This window comes from Anomalospiza imberbis, chromosome 21 (assembly GCF_031753505.1).
Source record: "Anomalospiza imberbis isolate Cuckoo-Finch-1a 21T00152 chromosome 21, ASM3175350v1, whole genome shotgun sequence".
NCBI classification, from domain to species: domain Eukaryota; kingdom Metazoa; phylum Chordata; class Aves; order Passeriformes; family Viduidae; genus Anomalospiza; species Anomalospiza imberbis.
The window spans coordinates 3,849,736-3,872,806 of record NC_089701.1 but is presented as its reverse complement, the minus strand read 5'-3'; the positions used below and the strand labels follow the sequence as shown (position 1 = coordinate 3,872,806).

The 23,071-nt window shown below is 48.0% G+C and overlaps 4 protein-coding genes and 4 non-coding genes across 9 annotated transcripts; 5 read left to right on the top strand and 3 right to left on the bottom strand.

The window, feature by feature from the left end:
- Positions 1–3,030: 3,030 nt before the first annotated feature.
- Positions 3,031–5,783, bottom strand: SURF6 (surfeit 6). Its single transcript, XM_068211138.1, has 4 exons — positions 5,632–5,783; positions 5,022–5,237; positions 4,337–4,428; positions 3,031–3,874 (listed from the first exon to the last, which is right to left on the bottom strand). The coding sequence occupies exons 1-4, from the start codon at positions 5,723–5,725 to the stop codon at positions 3,203–3,205; spliced, it is 1,074 nt and encodes a 357-aa protein (XP_068067239.1). The 5' UTR covers positions 5,726–5,783; the 3' UTR covers positions 3,031–3,202.
- Positions 5,784–6,258: 475 nt separating this feature from the next.
- MED22 (mediator complex subunit 22) lies at positions 6,259–12,796 on the bottom strand. Of its 2 annotated transcripts, none has more exons than XM_068211144.1 (4): positions 12,636–12,796; positions 11,880–11,960; positions 11,138–11,346; positions 6,259–7,610 (listed from the first exon to the last, which is right to left on the bottom strand). In XM_068211144.1, exons 1-4 carry the CDS (start codon positions 12,756–12,758, stop codon positions 7,412–7,414), a joined length of 612 nt encoding a protein of 203 aa, XP_068067245.1. In that variant the 5' UTR covers positions 12,759–12,796; the 3' UTR covers positions 6,259–7,411. The 2 variants fall into 2 exon arrangements, with proteins under 2 accessions (XP_068067245.1, XP_068067246.1); XM_068211145.1 differs by having other exon boundaries at positions 6,259–7,604.
- A 40-nt stretch (positions 12,797–12,836) lies between these two features.
- Positions 12,837–16,763, top strand: RPL7A (ribosomal protein L7a). Its single transcript, XM_068211142.1, has 8 exons — positions 12,837–12,877; positions 13,440–13,560; positions 13,825–13,974; positions 14,718–14,858; positions 15,191–15,270; positions 15,603–15,733; positions 16,099–16,168; positions 16,600–16,763. The coding sequence occupies exons 1-8, from the start codon at positions 12,875–12,877 to the stop codon at positions 16,702–16,704; spliced, it is 801 nt and encodes a 266-aa protein (XP_068067243.1). The 5' UTR covers positions 12,837–12,874; the 3' UTR covers positions 16,705–16,763.
- On the top strand, positions 13,684–13,756 carry LOC137486433 (small nucleolar RNA SNORD24). Its single transcript, XR_011005733.1, has one exon. It is a non-coding gene; the product is annotated as a small nucleolar RNA SNORD24 (small nucleolar RNA).
- LOC137486434 (small nucleolar RNA SNORD24) lies at positions 14,575–14,646 on the top strand. Its single transcript, XR_011005734.1, has one exon. It is a non-coding gene; the product is annotated as a small nucleolar RNA SNORD24 (small nucleolar RNA).
- On the top strand, positions 14,959–15,036 carry LOC137486432 (small nucleolar RNA SNORD36). Its single transcript, XR_011005732.1, has one exon. It is a non-coding gene; the product is annotated as a small nucleolar RNA SNORD36 (small nucleolar RNA).
- On the top strand, positions 15,455–15,528 carry LOC137486426 (small nucleolar RNA SNORD36). The gene has a single exon (XR_011005726.1). It is a non-coding gene; the product is annotated as a small nucleolar RNA SNORD36 (small nucleolar RNA).
- Positions 16,764–17,268: 505 nt separating the features above from the next.
- Positions 17,269–23,034, bottom strand: SURF1 (SURF1 cytochrome c oxidase assembly factor). Its single transcript, XM_068211148.1, has 9 exons — positions 22,948–23,034; positions 22,088–22,169; positions 21,841–21,968; positions 21,432–21,514; positions 20,454–20,645; positions 19,878–19,950; positions 19,348–19,510; positions 18,711–18,792; positions 17,269–17,745 (listed from the first exon to the last, which is right to left on the bottom strand). The coding sequence occupies exons 1-9, from the start codon at positions 23,032–23,034 to the stop codon at positions 17,679–17,681; spliced, it is 957 nt and encodes a 318-aa protein (XP_068067249.1). The 3' UTR covers positions 17,269–17,678.
- Between the last annotated feature and the right edge of the window lie 37 nt (positions 23,035–23,071).

The window sequence follows — 23,071 nt, the reverse complement described above, 5'->3', positions numbered from 1 at the left end:
TAACTATATATATACACACATATATGTATGTATGTGTGTGTGCAGCTATATAAATATATATCTTAAGGCCTTCCACCACTTAAAGCCTTCATGGATTCATGCTGAGCAGTTCTGGATTCTTGCCTAAAAATGCTGCAGATCCACAAACACAGAAAGAAGCACAAACAGCCCTCCCCTTCAGGCAGTTGTTCTGTGCTTTGACCAGCTTTATCTCATTCCTGTGCTAGTTGTGTCATGAGAGCTGCTATGCTGACACCAGGACTTGTCAGCGCCACGTTTCTTACCTTGTGCTCGATGCTTCCAGCACATGCAAAGCAGACAAATGTGCAGAGAGGGGTTCAAACAGTTGCTTTTCAGGCATTCTTTGAGAGATGGCTGCATGCAGAGCAGGTAGGAAAGCCCTTCTCATCAGCAGGCTTCCAAATTTCCAACCAGGATCTCACTTGCTGCAGTCCAGGTCTGGGCAGTCTCCCTTCCCATACCTGAAGGCTCTGATGTTTCCTTCCCTCTTCTCTTCTGTGACCTCCTTCAATCTTTCTTTGTAATTTTCTAACTTCAAGATCTGGGATTATTTCTGCCAGATCTGACTGGACTCTCTCTAATCAGCCCATTCTCGTGAAATTGGTGTCAAAGCACCCCAAATTCCCCTGCTGAGCCCTCAGCAGTAGGGAGTAAAGCTGGATTGCCCCCCAAAACTGAAAAGCTGTCACAGTTCATACATTCCCACAGGACTTTTGCCTGCTTTGCTAGAGCTCAGCACTGGGATGACATTCAGCCTGTGCCCAAATGCAATCCATGTGGTTTCTGTGGAACCTCTCCCAACCAAGTGGGAGGCACATAAAACCTTGTACTTGACTTCATGGAAACAAACTCAATTTCCAGGCTATTTGTTTTTCTAAAACATCAAGCCCTGACTGAATCCTGTTTTCCTTGGGGCTTGCAGCCCCTCCCAGCTTGATGCCACTTTTCAATTGCATAAATATCCTCTCAACATTTCCACCCAAAGCATAAAGGAATTCACAAACAATCCCTTTGCAGAGTCTCCTGGGGATTCCCATTTTCTGCACCTGACCCATGCTCTATCTCCATGGCATACAGAGGCTGAGAGCACAGAATTTGGGTGATGGGGAGGGACAGAGGATCAAGAACAGAGAGAGGTAAGGGGACTAACAGTTGTCCTCAAATTGGGCAGTAAAATTAACACAGAATAAAAAAAAAAATATGTGGGTGTTTGGTTATTTTAGTGCAGTTTCAGCTGTTGTAATGGGCATAGAGCACTTCCATGTGTCTTTTTACAGAGTAAACATCTAATCCCTCAGGAAGAGAAATACACATATTTTGAAATATTACATCATTAGGAGTACAGCTGATGCATTCCCCCCTTATTTTCAGTTTCTGTGGTACAAACCTGCCAGAGCACTAGAGCCAGCTGAGTTTGAAACATCCTTTGCATCTAAAACCATCTCACTGAGGTCTATCTCAACTGATTTACAGTTTACCATGAATACAAACAGAAATTTAATGTGGTTGCAGCTGATGAAAGAATCTCCAACCAAATAGAAATCAGAGCTAAAGCATTTTAGTAGTTACTCAGGTTCCTCGAATTTGTTCAGAGAGTTTTTTGAAAGGGATATGGCTGAAAGTGGCTCTGTTACTCCCAAATGAACTTGTTTGACCTCCCAGAACAAAGCATTACTTTATCTTCAAGCCCTGCTTGGAAAGCATTCTGGACAGCTGATAAATACCTCACTTGTAGACCGTTCCATGGAAAATATTCTTTGCAGAGCAACTATTTCAGATTTCCAAACGTGGATTTCAGATTTCTACAACTCAAGTGGCAAGCTGTGAGTGCAGAGCTGTTCAGACAGTGAAGAAAGAGAAGATAGCCATGGGGAGGGCTCCATCTGTGCCCGGGGAGAGGTTTCCTTGCTGGACTCCAGTGTGGAACAGGCTGCAGGAACACAAATGTGTTCAGTCACACCTGAGGCTTGAACACGAGTTTAGCACAAATCCACTGCTCGGGCTCCTGGCTCTGCAGTCTCAGATTACAGCACCAGGGAGTTGCCTGGGCTCTGGCAGGGATCCAGCTGGGAAGCACTGCACAGCACAGCCTGCATTGCCCTCACAGCACATTCATCAGCTTTAGGCACAAGGTAAAAAAGAGCTTCTTCCAGAGCCAGATCGAGAGAATCGAGAATTCAGCCAGACTCAATTTATTACTTCTTTGAGCTCAGTACAAGTTATCAGTTCACACCAACCAAGATCAGGAGGGCATCAGCCAGGTTTGACTGATCTCAGGGGCAGAGCTGCTTTATTTGCTGGATAGATTGTTCCCACCAATCTTCCCCAGGCTGAATTGCCAGCAGCCAAGCTGTACTTTCCCTCCTGAGCTGGGCAAACAGCTGCTCAAGTTCACATTTGTATTTCTGTATAAACAACAATAAAGGACAAAATTGGAAATGACCAAATACAATTTTGCACTGGTTAACTGTGCAGAGAAGAAACCCTTGCAGGCAGCTGTGGTTGCCAGAATTTTTTGTTTTGTTTTGGTTTTGCCTAATTTTTTATTATTGCCAAAGACAGACTTGGAGCCAATCCTTCTACCATCAGGATCAGTGTGTCCTATGGATGATCCAAAAAGATCAGTTAGCCCCACAATAATAAATCCATGCACGTGTACACGTGTGTTTATGTCTTTATTGACCTAATGCTGACAAAACATAACTTATAAATGAACAGCACTGTCTAAAACTGAAAATTATTTCCAGTTTTCATGTAGTGGGGAGGATAAATGTATCCAAGATGCACTCTTCTTTTCAAAGGTATTCTTCAAGTTCATATAAGCAAAGGTTTTATGACACTTGCAGTATCTTTGTGTTGAGGTGAATCCCTTGTTTGGTCTTTTTGCCTTTTCCTCTTTCCCATTCCCAGGGGATGCAAACACACTGTGCTGCACATCAGAGGAAGTGACAGCAACTGACATTTCCCCTTTAGAAAAATAATAATTCCGATTAGAAATCAGCCAGAAGGTGTTTCTTTAGGATAGAAAACTTTATTAACAAACATACAACTGTTTTTTTAGTATGATGAGGCTGGGAAGCTGTGGCAGTGCCTGCCCCACAGCCTGGGACAGTGACACAGCCCCGTGGGACAGACAGACAGCCCACCCTGGAACCCCAATGGCAGGAGAGCCGCCTCGCTCTCATTTTAACCCAGCTTTTTTCAAGTCCTCTGGCAGAACTCGGCCCTTCTTCCGGGCCCTGGCTTTCTTCTTCTCTATCCTCTCCTTCTTCTTCTTCTGGATGTTCTTCTTGCGCTTGTCCTGCCGCTGCTGCATCTTTTCCACCACCCTCACAGTCCGTTCCTCCCACTGCCTCTTGCGCTGGGCTTTCCGCTTCTCCTTGCGCTTCAGGGCCTCCTTCAGACGCTCCTCGTCGTCACGGATCTTCACCCCTTCTGCCTTATAGAGAGCATTTGTCCATTTTATCTTGGTCTCCAGCTCCTGAGCTTTCTTCTCGTCCTTCTCCTTGAGCTCCTCCAGTTTATTCTTCCTGATCTCCAGCCTGCTCAGCAGCTGCTTGTAGTTCTTGCCTGTCAGAGGAGTGATATTGCCTTTCACCGCTTTCCTCTTCTCTTTCTTCTTCTGGATCTTGTTTAACTCATTCTCTTCATGAACTTCAACCCTGTTGAAGACAATCTCAGCTTTGCTTTCCTCCTTTTTGTTTTCTGGCTCTGCTGGTACCTCCTCAGTCTCTTTCTTCTCCATTTTTGCCTTCATCTTCAATTCCTTTCGCCGGCGTTTCTTTCTCTCTCTCTCATACTTCCTTCGCTGCCTCTTCTCCAGGACTGCAGGGGTTAACTCCTTGGCATTATCCTAAGAAGAAGGATGGACATGAATGAGAAGCCTTAAAGGGTTAAAGCAGAAGTAAAAGTGGGCTGTCCCCCAGTTCCTGATTTCAAACTCCTCCTAAGAAGCACCACCTGTGATGTGGAGCTGTGACTCAGCTGTTAGAGACACTGAACACAGTAACAACATTTCAAACCCTTTGCTTTCCCTCAACAGCCCGTAGCTGTTCCCTTGCAGGCTCTCACTATTTTGCTTTTTCCTAAGAATCACCAAAGGCACGCTCTCTTTGAAGCTGACCCCATCTTTTCTCACAGGTTTTTCCAGAGAACATACACAGGTCACCTGGCAATCCCTACAGGCAATTCCTTAAGAGCTGGAATCAGCTCAGACCCTGCGCCTGTGAGATGCTGTCCCCACATGCCCTGGGAGGCTGGGGAGGATTTCAAGTGCACAAACACACACATGGATACACATTCAGAATCCCCATACCTGTCCAGAAGCCTTTTTAATCTTCTCGTGGAGTCTCTGACGCAACAGACTGATTGCAGAAACAGAAGGGGAACTCAGTTCACCTTTACTTCCTGAAAATGAGAGGGAGAAAACAAAAATACTTGAAAAGCAGCATCAGCTGAACAGTAGCACTTTCTCTGGCTATGGGAAAAACTCTGGGAACTCTTGAGATGCTTTGAATGGAACGGAAAATCCAAACAAACCCAGAGTTTTTATTTCACTGGTTTCTTTAGAATTTCCCCTTTTATCATTCAACACTGCCAGCAGTGGGCCTGGCATACCCTGGGGCTGCCTGGCAAACCAAAGACAAGTCCCAGGCTTGTGGAAAAGAGAGGCTCAGGACATCTTTTCTCTGTGATCTGGCTTTTCATTGTCATAAAGGAAAGCTGAGCTGGCAGGACAGGGATTGCATCCACGTGTAATTCCCAAAGTTACTCACATGCACAAAACCTCCGCAGTTCAGTTAAACACCGTTTCCAGAGAGCCACCCAGTGGTGACGGCACAAATTCCTGTCCATAGGCAAAAGCTTCTGGGGCACATGAAATAAGCAACCTCAATTTCTCAATTTAGGCTTTCCGAACTAGACTTGTGTGAAGCAAGTGAAAAGCAGCCAGCTCAGCCCAGATCACTTTAATCAGACCATGGCAGAGCTGGAATTCTTACCTGTAGGCAAACTCTCCTTTCTGTTCTGTGTACCACCCTGTGGAGATGATTTGCTGGCTTGAGGGGCTGCTTTCTGTCCTGGAGTGGGTTTACTGGTGTTAGAAACCACCTGTTTGGCTGAAGGAGCATTCTTCTTCTCAGTCTGCTTCCTGGGCTTCTTTTTCTTCTGTTTTTTGACCTGTCTGCCAGCATCCTCAGGCTGGCCTGGCTTCGACACTAGAAGGCAAAAACAAATTACACAAAAGAGGACAATGCTACATTCCCACTCATAACATTCAGTTACTACTGAACATTAATGTTCCAGCATCGCAACGGCATGTCAAAATGTTCAAAAATTACACGTTTCAGGATTTATTTAATTAGACCAAACATCCTTGTACACTTCCAGCTCTCCACATCCATCACCACAGTGAATGGAGACCACTGACTTCCAGGCCTCCCAGTACAATGTGCGCAACGTGTTCGGGAGCTCCTTGTTTGAGCAGATTGGTTTTTTTGTTAGATACCGGCACAATCCCGGGCCAAGCACCCCATGGGAGCACGGCTGTCGCGCCCAGCCTCCCACAAACCGGCCGGAGAGGACAGAACCGAAGCGTTACAGTTCCAGTACCAAATTTCCTCTTCCGCGACTCCGGGGCGTGCTGCACGCCGGCCCTCCTGGCCAAGCCCTGCAGGTAGGAGTCCTGGGCGGCCAGGCTGGCCATTGCCACCCCGGGTCCCAGAGCTGCCCGGGGCAGCGTGGGGACCGCGGTGCCCTCCTCGTGGAGCCCCCGGCAGGAAGTGATGGATGAAGCGCGCCGGCCGGGAAGTGACGGCAGCGCCGGGCGCACGGAGCGGCCGCGGCCGCCGCGCCCGGAGCCGCCCCCGCCGGGGCTGCGCGGGCTGGGCACGGCCAGCGCGGACCGGCGGCGTCCCTCAGCCACACCAGGGGTGCTCGGGGCTCTCCTGGGGGGCTGCAACCCCCGCTCCTTGCAGACACCGCCCCGGAGCCCCGCAGGCAGCCCCCGGTTCGCCTCCGCCGCAGGTCCCAAACCTTGCTTTGCCAAACCTCCCTTTACTGGAGGACAAAACCGAGCTTCCCCCTGCACCGGGGTGAGGTCCCCAGAGCACGGGCGAGTTTCGTGATGGTTTCTGCAGCCCATGTACGGCAACAGCTGCAGGGAGCACATCCCCTCCTCACTCGTGCAAGCTCATATTGTGACACTTTCACAAAGCCTCATGGCTGAAAACACACGCCTTAAAAATTATACAAAACAGTCAGTTTTATTAAATCACCTAATTACAAAAATAAATGGAATGGAAGAAAAACCCAAAAATAATAGCAAAAATTCACATCCTAAGAAATGAGACATTACAGCAGAAAGCTGGGGAAGCTCAGCTCAGTTGGAATGCCCTGGTGGCTCTGTGGTGCCCATGACACGAGCTGTGGTGACACTGTTCAGTTCAGTGGCATCTCCCTTTCAGCTGCACAGCTCGAGCCAAGGCAGAGCCACCACAAAAGGAGAGAAGATGTGCTGAGCTGCTGAACAGCTGCAGACCAAGCACCAAATGTGTTTCTTTGGAAGGAAACTGAGAGTAACCGAGTATTTCTCACTGCTCTCAAGATTTTTTCATTAGACAAAACTAAAAGCCAACATAAGCAGTGGCTCCATGTTAGCTCAGACTACATTAACAGGAATTTCTGTGTAAACACTGAGGAAGGAATCAACTGACTAAAGCATGACACTGCTTCTCTTTGTGGCTTTGAGCAAGTGGCGTCATTGATCCCTCAGGCTGATCCTTGTCTGCCTTTTCTTCTTCCAAGGGGGGAACACTGCTCTTCCATAAGGATCTCCTGGGAGACCTCCTTCCAAATCAAGAGTTCAAGTTTGTAAAGCATTTTGACAGTGAAGACTGTTGTGTAAAAATAATATAAGACTCTTTAGAGTAGACCAGAGGTTGTCAGATGCCAATCCTGAGAGAGCTTTAAAGCAGCCAGAATGTCAATAACCTTGGGAAGCAGAGTAAAAACCCCAACACATTCACTGCCCCCACATTTGGCTCAAGTTTACCCAAAGAAATTCAACTCCCAACACTCACATGGAAACAAACTTCTAAGACTTCTAATGAACTCTACATGGAACTATCACGTTAAAACAAGCCTGACTCTAATTTGTTATAATGAAATTCACTTTGTGTCTACATTTCTCTATCTCTCAAGGGATAGGAGCACTCCTGGCAAGGTCCTGGCGTGGAGGAAGCACTGCAGCCATGCAGGAAGCAGAGCCCTGCCAGCACAGCCTCAGTGCCTCCTCCCGACAGCAGGAGCCGCTTGCTCAGCACAGCAGGAGGAAGACTTGCAGCAGGGGGCCATCCCGGGATGAACCGCACCCGGCAGCAGCGGATGCTCTTCAGGAATGCTCGGCGGGGCCCGCCCCGTGCCCGTTCACGTGGGGGTGCGACGGGGTGGAACTCTGCGAGGTGGCAGCGCTCTGCTCGGCTGCGGCAGCTGCCAGAGGCATCGAGAGGCTCTCGGGGGACAGCGTGGCAAAGTCTTGTCTCCAGTAGGCTTCGCACAGTGGGAGATCATTGCTGTCACACAGACTGTAGCTTTCCAGAACAAACAACCCCCGTGAGGAGAGAGCAGGTGTGGTGACAGAGAAGGGGAGGGATGGAAAGGGTGGAGGGAGCAAGACAGAAGCAAAGCATTAAGAAAATGGCAAAAAAAAAAAAAATGCTGGATGTAAGGTCTGTAAGGTCTGTGTTCATGAAATCATCCTAAGTCATGTGACACTGGCCTTCCCTAAGACAACCCCCCTAAGGGCCGGTCCTAAAATCTCTTGGGCCTGGTGAGGATTGGGGCAATTTTAGAGAACTGTGGCTACAAATTGAAAGAGAGGCTCAATTCTAATCCAGACACTCCAAGTCTCTGAAAAGATCTAAGATGAAGTCCTGGCACCCCCAAATAGGTGACTTCTGCTACAGATGAGTGAAACATGGACCTTACCCTCAATTACTTTACTTGGAATTAGACTGCAACCTATGTGAGGAGAAAATAGAAATCCTGCTTTAAATTTTACTTCAGGAAAAGAAACCTGCCACAATTGTTTTGGGGCCTGTCCCTGCCACAATAAAAAAGAACCCTATTTGCACCCTTGCCCTTTCAAAAAAGTGCTCCACAGGTTTGGGTCTTCCATTGAAGCTTCCCAGTTTGATTATAAAATACTGACAGCTCCTGCCCTTTTCCCAAAGAGCCTGAGCTAACAGTGCTTCTAAAAGCAGCTGGCTGGACTCCAACTCTGAATGAACCAGCAGTGTGGGGAAAATAAGGTTATTAAACAACTGGCTGATTCTTGCCCATACTCTGAGGAAAACATAATGTGGAGGGGCCAAAACTAAAAAGAAACGTGGAAGGAACTGGAACAAAACCAACACAAATCCCAAAGAGAAGAAGGAGCTGCACGCACAAGAGACACCCAAGACAAAGTGAGTGCTGGAGCAAAAAGCAGCTTGCATTCAGAGAAAAACAAACCCAGTGGGTCAAGTGATTTTGTTGTTGCAGCTTTATTTACATTTGTAATGTATGGACTGATGCTTAGGAAAATATTTTAAGTATAGAAATATGAGACAGTTCATATTGCACAAACATGAAACAGGTGAGATTTAACCCCACACTCAAGACAGCTCCTGTGATCTCAGAGGAGGGAGCAATGGAACACAAATGCAGGTCTGGGGTTAGGATGAGAGGGCAAGCTGGACTTGCAGTTACCACTGTGGGGAACAAGCACACAAAGCACTAGGTGCAAGCTGAGCTCTTTTCTGGCAGCATCACCCAGCTGGCTTTGCAGGAGAAGTGAGAAGGCAGTGGATACAGGTTTTATATCTGGGGCTTCCGTAAAATCCCTTGGAAGATCAGTCCCCAACACAGTGGAGCTGGGTTCAGTTAACAAAGACCATCAGGACTGAACCAGAACTACGACTCATGTTCTGTCATAGACCTCAGGCCACGATTTCCCAGGAGAACCTGACCACAGCATCCACACATCATGGCAGGGGAGCTGCTAACCACGTTTCAGCTGTGTCAGAAGCATGACTGCTTCTCCTGCTGCCCCAGCTAGAACAGTTCCAGAGTCTAAGCTCCACCTCTCAGCTAACACTCCTCAAAAGTCAGGGTCAGTGAGCAGCTCTGCACAGCCCAGGAGCACTGGCCAGCCTGCTGCTCTGTCCTGGGAGGGCTCCTCAGGGCGTGGAAGTGACTTCACTTCTCCCCTGAGGCACCCAGCCAGTCTGAGGGCAGAGGGACATCTCTAGAAAACTACTCGATCACAGGGCAGGAAAGCAAAGATTCCTGCAGGACAATCTTCTTGGGTTTAGTTTCAAGGACTTGCTTTTGGGTCTCATCAAAAGCCCCATGTGCACATAAAAAGCCTGGCAAACACCTGACCCTACAACTGACCAGGCATTCCCAGGACAGCAAGGAACACCCCTTTGGGGGCAAACAGGCTGTTGTGTTGACAGCCACTGAAACATGGCCGTGACATAACAGAAACCCTTTCCCCCACATTAGACAATAAGATTTCATTAAAAATATTGTAGTATTCTAATTATAAAAGGACTTTGAATAAATCACTGTTTCTGTATTTACACAGACACAATTTCTTTGGTGCAGAAAAAGACAGGAAAGAGCACAGGAAGGGAGGAAGCAAACGACCAAGTGCTACATGATAACCAAGTGTCAGATCACAGCTCTGCAGAGCTGCCAGGTTTCCTCACCTCATGACCCATAAGAGCAGGAAGGCAAAACCATCTGATGTACACCAAGATTTGTGCTTCCGTGTTAGTTCTGCCAGCAAGGGTTGCTTTATGTGGCACCTGGGGCTGGGCAGGTGAACAGACCATGCCAGCATGGCCAGAACCCCTCAGTCCCAAAGTGAGAGTGAGCAGCACACAGAGGTGGCAGTGTGGGGACAGGGTGAGGGAAGCATGCCTGGCACATGTGGGACACTCTCATCCCACACCACATTCCTCTGGATAAGCTCACTGCTATGTCATGGACCTAGCAGCACCTGCACGGGTGCTTGGGTTTGTGATCATCACAACCTCCTCAAAAAACTGAATAAAGCTGGGAAAACATCTCTAAACTTTTACCTCTAAGCTGTGTCATATAATTATCTTTTTACTCTTAAAATACATATATTACTCATAAACAATGGCCTTACTTTCAAAGATATTGAGCAATTTAGTTGACTTAGCTGGGGCTACAGGCATTCAGCATTCTTAGAAAAATGGAAAAGGCAAACATAGAAAATTTGGTCAGTAAAATTTTAAGTAAGATTTTTTAAAGTTTGTTTGTTTAAAAGTCCTAGAATTATTGCACTGACTTCACTTAGCTTGGAAAGTGCAGCCAAAATAACTAGGTTTACATTTGTTTTTTTCTGCTTTCATTAAATACATCATTAACTAGAAGTGCTGGAGTGCATGACAAAAAAAAATAAAGTGTCTGAATTCTCTAAAGTCTGTTTGCTAAATAAGAGGCTTTTAAAAATAGTAAAAATCCCACAAACAAATCAGTAATAAGTCATTCCTTAGAAAATCCTATCACAATACTTCATAATTGAATGAAACTGAGCCAGTCTTTTTGCTCCTTGCAAATGCTGACCCCAGCAGGACTGGAGGCAGCTGGGGCAGTGGGCTGTGAAGGAAAAGGCACAATGTGTGACCAGGTCACTTGTGAAAGGACTCACCACGAAGGTGAGGTGACATCAGCTGACATCAGGACCCAGCTCAGCAAGCTGGTCTCTGCAGGGAGAGAGCCAGAGGCTCCTTTAGAGGGATCTCCCCCAAGGAAATTAATCTTCTTTTCTAATTATTACAACAGAAGCCTAAGGAAATCACCTATCAAACCCGGGATGCTGTGAACACCTCCTTCACCAGGACATTTAAACCCTGTAGGGTATCTACAAGGAAAAGGCAGTTGGTTTAGTTGAAGAAAAAGAGTTTGACCTAATTAAAAGTAGGACTGAAAATTTTTTGGGAACATTCTCAACACCTACACTCTAAGGGCTGTTTGACGGTCTGGACTAACTACCCCAAAAAGGCTTGGAGTTGTAAGGCAGAGTCCACTGCCCTATTTGTACCTGGAAGAGTAATATTCTTCTTCTAGCTCGTACAGGTCAATGGAGATCTCATCCCGCAGTGCAATCAGCTTCTTGTCACACTCCTCCTGCAGACTCCTGAGCTGCTGGTTGCGCTGGTTGATGGCCTCGTTCACAGAGGGGAAATCATTGAGGATCAAGAACTGCTTCAGGTCAGACACAAGTTTCATCAGGGACTCGCCAGCTCGGACCTTGCAGCAGCGAGAAAAATCACACATCAGAACAGGGCAGATCACACATCAGAACAGGGCTGATCACACATCAGAACAGGGCAGATCACACATCAGAACAGGGCTGATCACACAGCAGAACAGGGCTGATCACACAGCAGAACAGGGCTGATCACACAGCAGAACAGGGCTGATCACACAGCAGAACAGGGCTGATCACACAGCAGAACTGGGCTGATCACACAGCAGAACAGGGCTGATCACACAGCAGAACTGGGCTGATCACACAGCAGAACTGGGCTGATCACACAGCAGAACTGGGCTGATCACACAGCAGAACTGGGCTTTGCTCCAGTTCCAAGATCTCCCAAGCTGCTCCTTCAGCCCAAACTTTTAATAAAAACTCACACAACATGAGAATTCTGGCAGAATTCTGACCCAACCTTCCCCAGCCACGAAGTTACTCTCCTGGCAGCAGTCCTTGGGAGTGTTATGAAGATCCAAAAATGAACCCAACAGCCTCTGCAGGATGTGCTGCCCACAGTGCTACTCACAATATTTGCAGCTCTGACATGCATCTCGTAGTTATCTTGTTCACCCTGGGTTGCTCGAGAAACTTGAGTTTCATCCTCGATCTAAAGAAAAAAGTACACAAATTCACCTCTACATATTTAAAATTCAAACAGACAATTACTGTGTTATAAGATGCAATATAGGGGAATATATATGTGGATATGTGTGGAGATTTCCTACAGATGTGGATATGTGTGTGGATTTCCTATAGGTGTGGATATGTGCGTGAATTTCCTATAGGTGTGGATATGTGTGTGGATTTCCTATAGGTGTGGATATGTGTGTGGATTTCTTATAGGTGTGGATATGTGTGTGAATTTCCTATAGGTGTGGATATGTGCGTGGATTTCCTATAGGTGTGGATATGTGCGTGGATTTCCTATAGGTGTGGATATGTGTGTGAATTTCCTATAGGTGTGGATATGTGTGTGAATTTCCTATAGATGTGAAATGAGATCACACGTGATGCATGTGAAACTCACATCTGTATGTGAATTACAGTTCAATTCACACAGCGTCCAAGGCCAGGTTGAACAGGGCCTGGAGCAACCTAGTGTGATGGAAGGCGTCTCTGCCCATGTCAGGGGGTGGAACGAGACAATCTTTCAGGTCCCTTTAAAGCCTTTCGCATTCGGGGATTCTACGAAAGGTTCTCCCCTCACAGCCCCTTCCTCCTCGCGTACCCCCGCCCTTCTCCGCTTAGCACCCGGGGTGCTCCCACGGGGGCTCAGGCCCACCTTGGCCGTTTTGATGATCTCGGTGAAGTTGTCCATGATGGACTTGACATCGTCCTTGAGGCGCTTGTTGTAGGACTGCAGCAGGGTCTCCTTGCTCTGGGGCAGCACGCGGGGCTGCGCCATGGCCGCGCCCTCGCCTCACGGGCCCGCGCCCCGCCCTCCCGCGCTCTCGCGAGAGCTCGCGCGCCGTGGCTATCTCCCGGCATGCCTCGCTCCGCCTTTCTCTCTCGCCGCCCAAGATGGTGAGTGATGGCGGCGGCGCTGGGGGGGGGGGGTCGGGGCCATCCGCCGCCATCCGCCGCCATCCGCGGCCGCCCGCTGTCATCCGCCGCCGCCGATGGGCTGCGGCAGCGCCGCGAGGGTGCTCGGCTGGCGGGGGAGGCGGTGGAGCGGTGTTCCGTGCCCGATTTGCGGTGATGGGGGAAGGCCGCGTATGAGCCTGGCAGCCCGGGCCGGGAGCCTGCGGCTGCTGGCGGCTCGGGCAGCCCGGCCAGGCCGCAGGGCGTTCCGGGGGCAGGTCGTGTCCCGGTGGTCAGCAACGCGCCGTGGGGGCATCTCGGCTGCTCTCGGGGAAGCGATCATCACGCTCGTTTTAATCCTTTTCCCTCTGGGGGTGGTTTATAAACCTTGTAAGTGTAGAGCGAAGGATTTCCTCTCTCTTTGGGAGAGCAGGGCGAGCATGGGAGGCCGCCAGGCTGGTGAAATGCTTGGGAAAATAAACACATTTCTAGGGTGGGATGGTAACTTTTCCAAGCACGCACGTTTTGGAGGCAAAAGAAGGCAGAGTGTGTTTCTTGCTTGCAGCCGAAAGGAAAGAAGGCCAAGGGCAAGAAGGTGGCACCAGCCCCTGCTGTAGTCAAGAAGCAGGAGGCCAAGAAGGTTGTCAATCCCCTCTTTGAGAAGAGGCCCAAGAACTTTGGCATTGGTGAGTAAGTGGATATTTTGGATAGTTGCTCCCATGGTTTTTTCTTGTTCTTTGAACAGATGTCTTAAGTTATAAACACTAAAAACCACTGCAGACTTTGTGCAGTGCTGCTCTTGTACGAGGCGCAGATGATGTGAAAGAATATTTGCTATCTGAGTGGTTGTGCTGACACTTCACCACCAAGATCACTGATGCTCCTGTGCCCTTGCCATGCTGCTGCTCTGGATTTGGGGCAGCCCTGAGCTAAAGGCTGTGTTTTTTTAGGACAGGATATCCAGCCCAAGCGTGACCTCACCCGGTTTGTGAAATGGCCGCGCTACATTCGGCTGCAGCGGCAGAGGTCCATCCTCTACAAACGCCTCAAGGTGCCTCCTGCCATCAACCAGTTCACCCAGGCCCTGGACCGCCAGACAGGTGAGGACGTGCCCCACAAGGTTCTCTTGGCTTGGGCTGTAAATGGGATGTGCCTCAGAAAAGGGGAAAGAAACCAAAATGAGGCTTAACAAAGGTGAGCTGGGCTGTGTCCCTGGAAGTGTTTTAGGGAGGCTTTAATAGTGACCAGGGTGGTGTCAAAGTCAGTTTGCTGGCTTAAATCTTGGATTGCTGCTGTGTACCCTGAAAAGGGATATAGAAAATACCAAAGCTTTATTTACTGACCCAAACCCTGCATTAAATCTTAACAGTGATTCCATTCTTCCAGCTTCATGTAGAACTACCCAGGGTGGTATAAACAGATTGCTTGAGACATCTATGGGAGTGCAGGTTTTGGGGGAAAACTGGCACTGAAGGAAGAAGGGATTTAGGGGTCTCCTGTGAATGCAAAAAACTTTGGATCTGTGTAGAAAAACTTCCTCCTCATAGATGCTCCTTGCTTTAAAAGAGGTATGCACCACCCCTAACCATAATTGCTGTGGAGGTCCTCAGGCATTTCCTCGTCCAGGCAGTCAAGGAGCTCTCAGTGCCATCAGAGCTGCATGTAAATAGGGGCTCTCAGGGTGCTCTTCTCTTGGACTGTGCAGATGATGATCACTTTTTGCTGTAAAAAAAAAAACCAACATGATGACAACCACCAAGATCGCTGATGCACTGCAGTATTTTTAAAAAAGAACACTTAGATTTTCAGGTCATGCAACTAATTAGTAGGTGTTCTCTTCCAGCCACGCAGCTTCTGAAGCTGGCACACAAATACAGGCCTGAAAATAAGCAAGAGAAGAAGCAGAGGCTACTGGCTCGTGCCGAGCAGAAAGCTGCAGGAAAGGGAGATGCTCCAACCAAGCGGCCACCAGTCCTCCGAGCAGGTAACTTTGTACCTGAGCTGATGGAATATGGGAGTGTGGGACTTTGTGAGAGAGAAAACTGATGGAAGAGCTGGTTTTTCAACCAGCCTTGGACAAGCTATGGCAATGATGTTATGAATTTCTTCACCTGAGCTCAAAGTGAAGAGCAAAACAGACGAGCTTTTTAACCCTGAGCTTTAGCAAATTGTCCATGAAATGCCTTTGTGCCACTGATGTGAGAAGTTTTTGTAACTTCCATAGTGATGCTGTGCTGTGGAATCAGAGTTGGCTTGCAAGAAAGCTCTGAAAATGGACTGAGAGGAATCAAAGCTTATCTAGAATTTGTTTTTCAGGTATTAATACTGTCACAACTCTGGTGGAGAACAAGAAAGCTCAGCTTGTTGTTATTGCCCACGATGTAGACCCTATTGAGGTGAGCATGGTACAGGCTACCTGTGTAACTTAAGGTGGGGTCAGAAGTGTTTTTAAGGCAAAAATGGATTTTAGGACAATCTGCATGAAAGAGAATGCACAAAAAAAAAAAAAATACACATTTGCCAGAACTGGATGCTTGTGCATGTTTGCAATTGTCCTGGTTGGACAGTGAGGTTGGGCACTTGCAATGATGTTTTGAATTTCTTCACCTGAAGCAGCAGTGAAGAGCAAAACGAGCTTTTTAACACTGAGCAATTGCCACAGCCCAGGCTGGCAGGCAGCACGAAGGGATGTTCTCCCTCAGTAACTCAGCGCTCCCTTCCCTTTCAGCTGGTGGTTTTCCTGCCAGCCCTGTGCCGCAAGATGGGGGTTCCCTACTGCATCATCAAGGGCAAAGCCAGGCTGGGCAGGCTGGTCCACAGGAAAACCTGCACCTCCGTGGCCTTCACCCAGGTTAACCCGTAAGTGTTCTGGGAGCTCACCTGATTGTCTTGTGGAGAAAGCAAACTGCCCTAAGCACAGGCTCTAGGGCAGGTGGGTAGCAAACTTGGGTCTCTCTGAAATAGTAACATTCAAATACCACCTCTGTAGTGTCTGATAGAAATGTTTCTATCAAATCCCGAAGGTGCAGATTATTTTGGTTTTCCAAAAGGGTGGTTACTCTAAAATCTGAGCAGTGCAGATTCTGAGTGTTAACCCTTTGTAAGTGATGCTTTTGCTTAACCTGAAAAATTCGGTTGTCACTAGAAGCTCTCAAATTCTATGGCAAAATATTTATGGAAATGTTAAATCAAGGCTCTAAAGGAACTAAAACTGTCATCAACAGGGAGGATAAGGGAGCCCTTGCAAAGCTGGTGGAGGCTGTCAAGACCAACTACAATGACAGATATGATGAGGTAAGATTCTTTGTGCTGCTGGCCTTTTATTTTTACACTGTTCAGAAGCAAAAAAAATGGGATTTATACTTGGATGTGTTACACTTAGGTTTGCTTACAGTGTACCCAGATTCTTTCCTGAGGATGGGGTAAAATGTGAAAGCTGTCACCAGGTTAGAAGTAAACAGCAGCCCTAGGGCAAGGATTGTAGAGAGGACAACAGCTTCTGCTACCTAAATTCCATATCCCAAATCCAGGAGTCAAGGGATAGCTGAATCCAATATCCCTCATTGGGAAAGATTTTAAACTTTTCTCTTTGCTGCCCCTAAATGTAGTGCAATGTTTGAAATGTGCAGGACTTCTTGGTGGAGGGAGCTCTTCCCCTTGTGCAGAATGGAGTGCCACAGTGAGAGATGGAATGAGCTCTCTAACCTGTTGTCCCTTCCTTGCAGATCCGTCGTCACTGGGGCGGGAACGTCCTGGGTCCAAAATCGGTGGCTCGCATTGCGAAGCTGGAAAAAGCAAAGGCTAAAGAGCTGGCTACAAAGCTGGGCTGAAGATGTACTGCATTGCACCGTGTTTCCTGTACATAATAAACCCCAGCTGTTTCAGTGGTCTCTGTTCATGGGAGTGTTCTAGGCAGGGAGTAGCACAGTGGCATTGCTGTATTTCTGTGCCTTCCATCCAGTAACAGAATAGTGCTGGGCAGAAATGGCTGCACAGAGCTGGCTATTACTTACCTTGGAATAACCTTCCTTAATTACTAGTCCTGTGTAGTAACTGTTGAACACACAGCCCAGCAGCTCAGCTGCACATAGGGTTTTGAAGTTGACTGGGCTGGGCTAGTTCTGGCTTTTAAGCCTGGCTTGGTTTTGCAAATCTAAATTGCCTCTTGGCATTGAGGGCAGGCTGAGGGGGGAACAGTCAAGACTTTCCCGAGTGCTGACTTGGTCTGGTGGCACTGTGGAGGCTACCAAGGCTCCAGCTGTGGTAGTTGCTTGTTTTTACCAGCTCTCATCCTCTTGCAAAACCATGGGCTGCCTTCCCCAGCTAGACCTGAGTGTCCACAGTAGCCTCTAATTCAGGTTTACTGCTGTTCCATGTAAGATGCACGATGCAAGTCACAAGGCAAAGACCTGGAGGCCTTTATTTATTTTGCTGCAACTGCTGTGAGCCATTCCTGACTTCAGAGAGGACTACTTGCTGCAAATAGGCTGATTCACAAAATCCTCTGGGTTTGTCTTAAGGGAAAAAAATGGAAATGTTAAAATTGTAGCTTAGAACCAACCATGATATAAAAATGTATTCTTGTGATTACTGTTGAAGTTCAGTGCTCCCAAGCTGCAGCCAAATCACAGTGGTGGGAGCTCAGTTTGCAGGGATTGCTTAAAGTCTTAGTTGCAGCTTGATAACATGTTTGCTGAAACTGCTTTGGAATTCCAGGTGCTTCAGTTATTTATGACTGGTTGGGCTCCTGTCATCCATAAAAGTCTGCTCTTGACTGTAGCACAGAGGTGTTTCTTCCTTCCCCTCACACAGGTAGCTTCTGTATAAATTTCTTGTACCACAGGAAGGAAGTTGCAGCACACAAACTGTACCTGTGAAAGAAAATCACACATTGGCACCTTTCCAGGGTGGACTGGGCCTCCCTAAGACAGCTGCAATAACCAAGTCAAACCACCTGGCACAAGCTATTTAGGTTCAAAGTGGGCTTTGTAGCTCAAGAGCTCCAGGCACTCCAGAGCAGCCCGGGCAGGTCCCCCAGGCAGGCTGGTCCCTTACCAGGTGACAATGCACTGCATGTGCTCGTCCTTACCAGGTGACAATGCACTGCTTGTGCTTGTTGTTACCAGGTGACAATGTACTGCATGTGCTCATCCTTACCAGGTGACAATGCACTGCTTGTGCTTGTTGTTACCAGGTGACAATGCACTGCATGTGCTCGTCCTTACCAGGTGACAATGCACTGCTTGTGCTTGTTGTTACCAGGTGACAATGCACTGCATGTGCTCGTCCTTACCAGGTGACAATGCACTGCCTGTGCTCATTCCTTACCAGGTGACAATACACTGCTTGTGCTTGTCCTTACCAGGTGACAATGTACTGCATGTGCTCATCCTTACCAGGTGATAATGCACTGCCTGTGCTCATTCCTTACCAGGTGACAATGTACTGCATGTGCTCGTCCTTACCAGGTGACAATGTACTGCATGTGCTCGTCCTTACCAGGTGACAATGTACTGCATGTGCTTGTCCTTACCAGGTGACAATGTACTGCATGTGCTCATCCTTACCAGGTGACAATGTACTGCATGTGCTCACCAGGTGACAACGCACTGCCTGTGCTCATTCCTTACCAGGTGACAATGTACTGCTTGTGCTCGTCCTTACCAGGTGACAACGCACTGCATGTACTCATCCCTTACCAGGTGACAACGCACTGCATGTACTCATCCCTTACCAGGTGACAATGTACTGCCTGTGCTCGTCCTTACCAGGTGACAATGTACTGCCTGTGCTCGTCCTTACCAGGTGACAATGTACTGCATGTGCTCGTTCTTACCAGGTGACAATGTACTGCATGTGCTCGTTCCGCAGGCTCACCCTGGTCTGGCCCCCGATGGGCCCCCCTGGGACTGTGCTTCCTGTGGGGACAACACAGCCAAGTTAAATCCTTATCTACACAGTATGGAGCTGCACGGTGTGTAAGAGGGGAGGAAGGTGATAAATCTGGTGGATACCCTGCTCTTCTTCAGACAGTGGTGTTCCCAAGTTCACAGAATCCCAGAATGGTTTGGGTTGGATGGGACCTTAAAGCTTATCTCATTCTACCCCCTGCCATGGGCAGGACGCTTTCCTCTAGACCAGGTTGCTCCAAGCCCTGTCCAACCTGGCCTGGAACACTTCTAGGGATCCAGGGGCAGCCACTGCTGCTCTGGGCCACCTGTGCCAGGGCCTCCCCACCCTCACAGGGAAGAACTACTTCCCAATATCCCATCTAACCCTGCCCTCTGGCAGTTTGAAGCCACTCCCTCTCGTCCTATCTTTGATGCTCCTGACAAAAGTCCTTCTCCAGCTCTCTCCTAGGCTCCCTGTCACCTTCAAAACAGTGGGCTGGCAGAGCACAGGAAGAGAACTGAGGGGAAAGGGAGGGAGAGTGATGTAAATTGAACATGGGGCTGGGTTCCTCTGTGACTTACTGAAATCTGCATCGATGAAGATGGGCTCAGCACCAGTCACCTTGGCCATGGCCTCCAGGTCCCGGTAGTGCCAGCGGTTTTTTTCAATGTTATTTTCAGGCACAAAGGGTTTCCTTTTTTCTGTTAGCCTCACCACCCCTGTGAGATCAATTTCATCTTCAATCTGAGGAGGAGTGCAGAAAGAAAAAATGTTTCAAGATTGATTTCATATTCTGATACATCAAGTCCTGTCAGGAAAATGTGGCACCTGAAGGGTCTGAGCATAAATGAAGTGGTTGTTCCCTGCAGTGGGGCAATGCTGTAACACAGCAGGGAAAAAAGCAGAACAAGAACAGCTCCTTGTTTGTAAAACATTATTTACTTAACAAAAAGGTGAGAAACAGGTTTGTTGTCTGTGGAAAGTGCTATGACTAATTACATCACCTCCCATGATGCTGAACATAGCTCCTGACTTTCTGGGTTAGTGAGTGGTGCCTCTGGGTAACCAAGGGGCACAAAGTAACACCCCCCATTCCCTGGATCCCCCTTACCTGTCCCTTCAGCCTGGTCTCTGGTTTCAATTTCTTCCTGGGCACAAATCCTCGGTTGACTAAAATTGTGACCCTAGAGTTACATAAAGAAGCACTGCTCAGGAGTGAAAGGGAATTTATTCCTGCTGCTGCCTAGAACTAAAGACCAAAGAAAGAAGCAACCTGCATGTTTGCTGCCACTTTTGCTGTCACCTGAATGCACATTATAAATGAATTTAAATACAATTTCAAACTGAGCTTCAGTGATGTCACAGACTGAGAAATGCCTTTCAAGGCAGGGAAATATAGGTTGGATATTAGGAAGAAGTTTTTTACAGAAAGGGGGATAAAGTTCTGGAATGGTCTGCCTGGGGAGGTGGTGGAGTCACCATCCATGGATGTGTTTAAGAAAAGACTGGATGGGGCACTCAGTGCCATGGTTTAGTTGAGGTGTTGGGACATGGGTTGGACTCAATGATCTTTAAGGTCTCTTGCAACCTGTCATTCTGTGAGTGATAGATACAAACCTAACCACCAGGATTCAGATTTTCCAAGGAGAAGTGAGTGCTCCCGTGGAGCAGGGCTCTCCTAACTCACCCGAGCTCTGTGCAGTGGAAGGGGGTGACGACGTTGGCTCCGTTCTCCGGGTGGGATGTGATCCTCCCGGCTTCCCGCGCTTCCCGCTCGGGGTCCAGCAGGGAGCGGGGCAGGATGTAGAGCTCCTTGGAGTGGTCAAAACGCCCTCTGACCTGCACAGGTCTGTACTCCAACTCCTTCAGTTCCATGGGGCTGCATGGAACAAGAGGAAAACAAAATCATGGCTGTGCTAGGTGAATTCAATTGGGAGATTTTATTGCGGGATTCTCCTTTCCCCTGATGCTTGGCTCTGGGTGGAACCTGTTGGCAAACAGAGGCAGAAGACAAACATCTCATGGAATATGGCTTAATATATTTCAACTGTCCCAGAGAATCAATTAGAGATGGTCAGAAGCATCCAGAGTACACAGGAGCATCCAGCATCCATAGTATCTGCAACCCAGGTATCACAGAGCAGGTGGACTCACTGCCTGTGCATCCAGCCATGGGAAGCATTTCTTTCCCATCCCAGACCATGAAATGCAACAACTGAGCCCTTCTGAGAGCTGTGCCAGTGACCAAATGACCTTAAAAACCTCTCTCCCATCTGACTCAACTGCTCCACATTTGGGGCAGGGCCTGCTGTTGCTCCAAGACTCCCTCTTGCAGTAAAAATTCCTTTGGGACATCACAGACACCCAAGTCCTCTTTCCCCAGCAGGATTAAAAATGCTATTAATTACATCCCACATTCTCCTGAACAGAGATTCATCCTTCCTCATGCATTTAGAGTATCTCATAGGAAAGAACTGACATATCCTTTTATTAATAAATAAATAAATAATCAGTATCTCTTTCTAATTGGCTGACACATCCCAGTTTCCATTGCATCCCTTCCTTTTCATGCAGGTCAGTTCAGCACAAGCTCATTAGTTCATGGTCCATATCTAATATTCCCAGTCAGTGCTCTGTAGACAACAAACCATCCCTGTTTCCATACTCTAATGTCAGAGGGATGGGATCTGCTGTGATTCTTGATGCCAGCTGTGCAATCAAATCTAATTTCCACTTGCGCCGCTGAACCTGGAAATAAACAAACACAAAAGTAACTCCTTAGGGTAGAACACAGCAATGTAACAACCCCAGCAAGCCTTAAAATCTTGGTCATAATTTTCTCATCAGACCTGGCCTAAATCAGGGTAATTGAAGATATGAAAATAGATGCTATTTAATTTGAGTAAAATAAAATACTTCCTTTAAAGATTTACAAGAGGACACTTAGAAAACAGAAATGTAAAATAACAGCAAATCTTTAAACCTGCCTGTGGTCTGAACTAGATCAAACAGATGGAAAAACGTGACAGTCCTCAAGTGCTCATTTTTCGAAAAAATGAAATATTTATTTGTACCTGCCATGTGCCGAGACCGAACGTGGTCAGAGGGACGAGGAGAAGGCCCCATTTCAGCAAGGCATCCTCTCCAGATTTGTCAGCAGCTGCTGTAGAACTTCGTGGTCTGCAGAAGCTCAAACAAGCATCTACAGAAAACCAGAATGAAGAACAGGATTCAGAGAAGAGATGCCAAATTCCTGCAGGAAATATTACATTTTGGTACTAGGGTGAAACAGGGTAGAAGCCCAGACAAATATTTTCTTACCTTTAGTCTTTTGAACCAGACCAGAACCTCCTTTAGTTAGAGGGCATCCAAAAAATGTTCTTCTGATCAAGCACTGTGATGCCTACACAGAATAAGAAAGATCCTTTATAATGTTGCTGCTTTATAAAACTTGCATTTAGGTGATATCAGTGATTGATGATTGCGGGATTGATGATCCATTGATTTAAGTCTCAAATGAGCCACTGCCTGTGAAACACTGTGGGTTAGGCTAGGATTTAAATGAAATAAGATAAAATTTCCGTTACAGAGCTGCCTACAGCAGAGCAATGAACTTCCATCCACGCTATCAGCAAACACACAACAGCTTAATCTATTCTTGACAGAAACAAAGGCCTACAGGGGACAGGACCGGGGGACAGCACGAAGGGATGGGATGAGGGAATGGGATGAAGAAACTGGATCAAGGGACTGGATCAGGATGAGGTGACAGGATGAGGGTACTGGATCAAGGGACTGGATCAGGGGACAGGATGAATGGACATGATCAGGGGACAGGATCAGGAAACTGAATCAGGACAGGATGAGGGGACAGGATCAGAGGACAGGATCAGGGAACTGAATCAGGACAGGATCAGGGGACATGGTCAGGGGAGAGGATGAGGAGACGGGATGAGGGAACTGGATCAAGGGACTGGATGAGGGGACAGGATGAATGGACATGATCAGGGGACAGGATGAGGGAACTGAATCAGGACAGGATGAGGGGACGGGATGAGGGGACAGGATGAATGGACATGATCAGGGGACAGGATGAGGGAACTGAATCAAGACAGGATGAGAGGACAGCATAATGGGACGTGATCAGGGGACGGGATCGAAGGACAGGATCAGCGGCTTACCCGTCCCGGCCCCGCTGCCCCGAGGCTCCCCCGGCGCCGCCGCTCCCTCAGCAGCCTGGGCCCCGCTCGCAGCACCAGCGCGGCCATGGCAGCCCCGGCCCGGCCCGGCCCGGCCCCGCCGCCC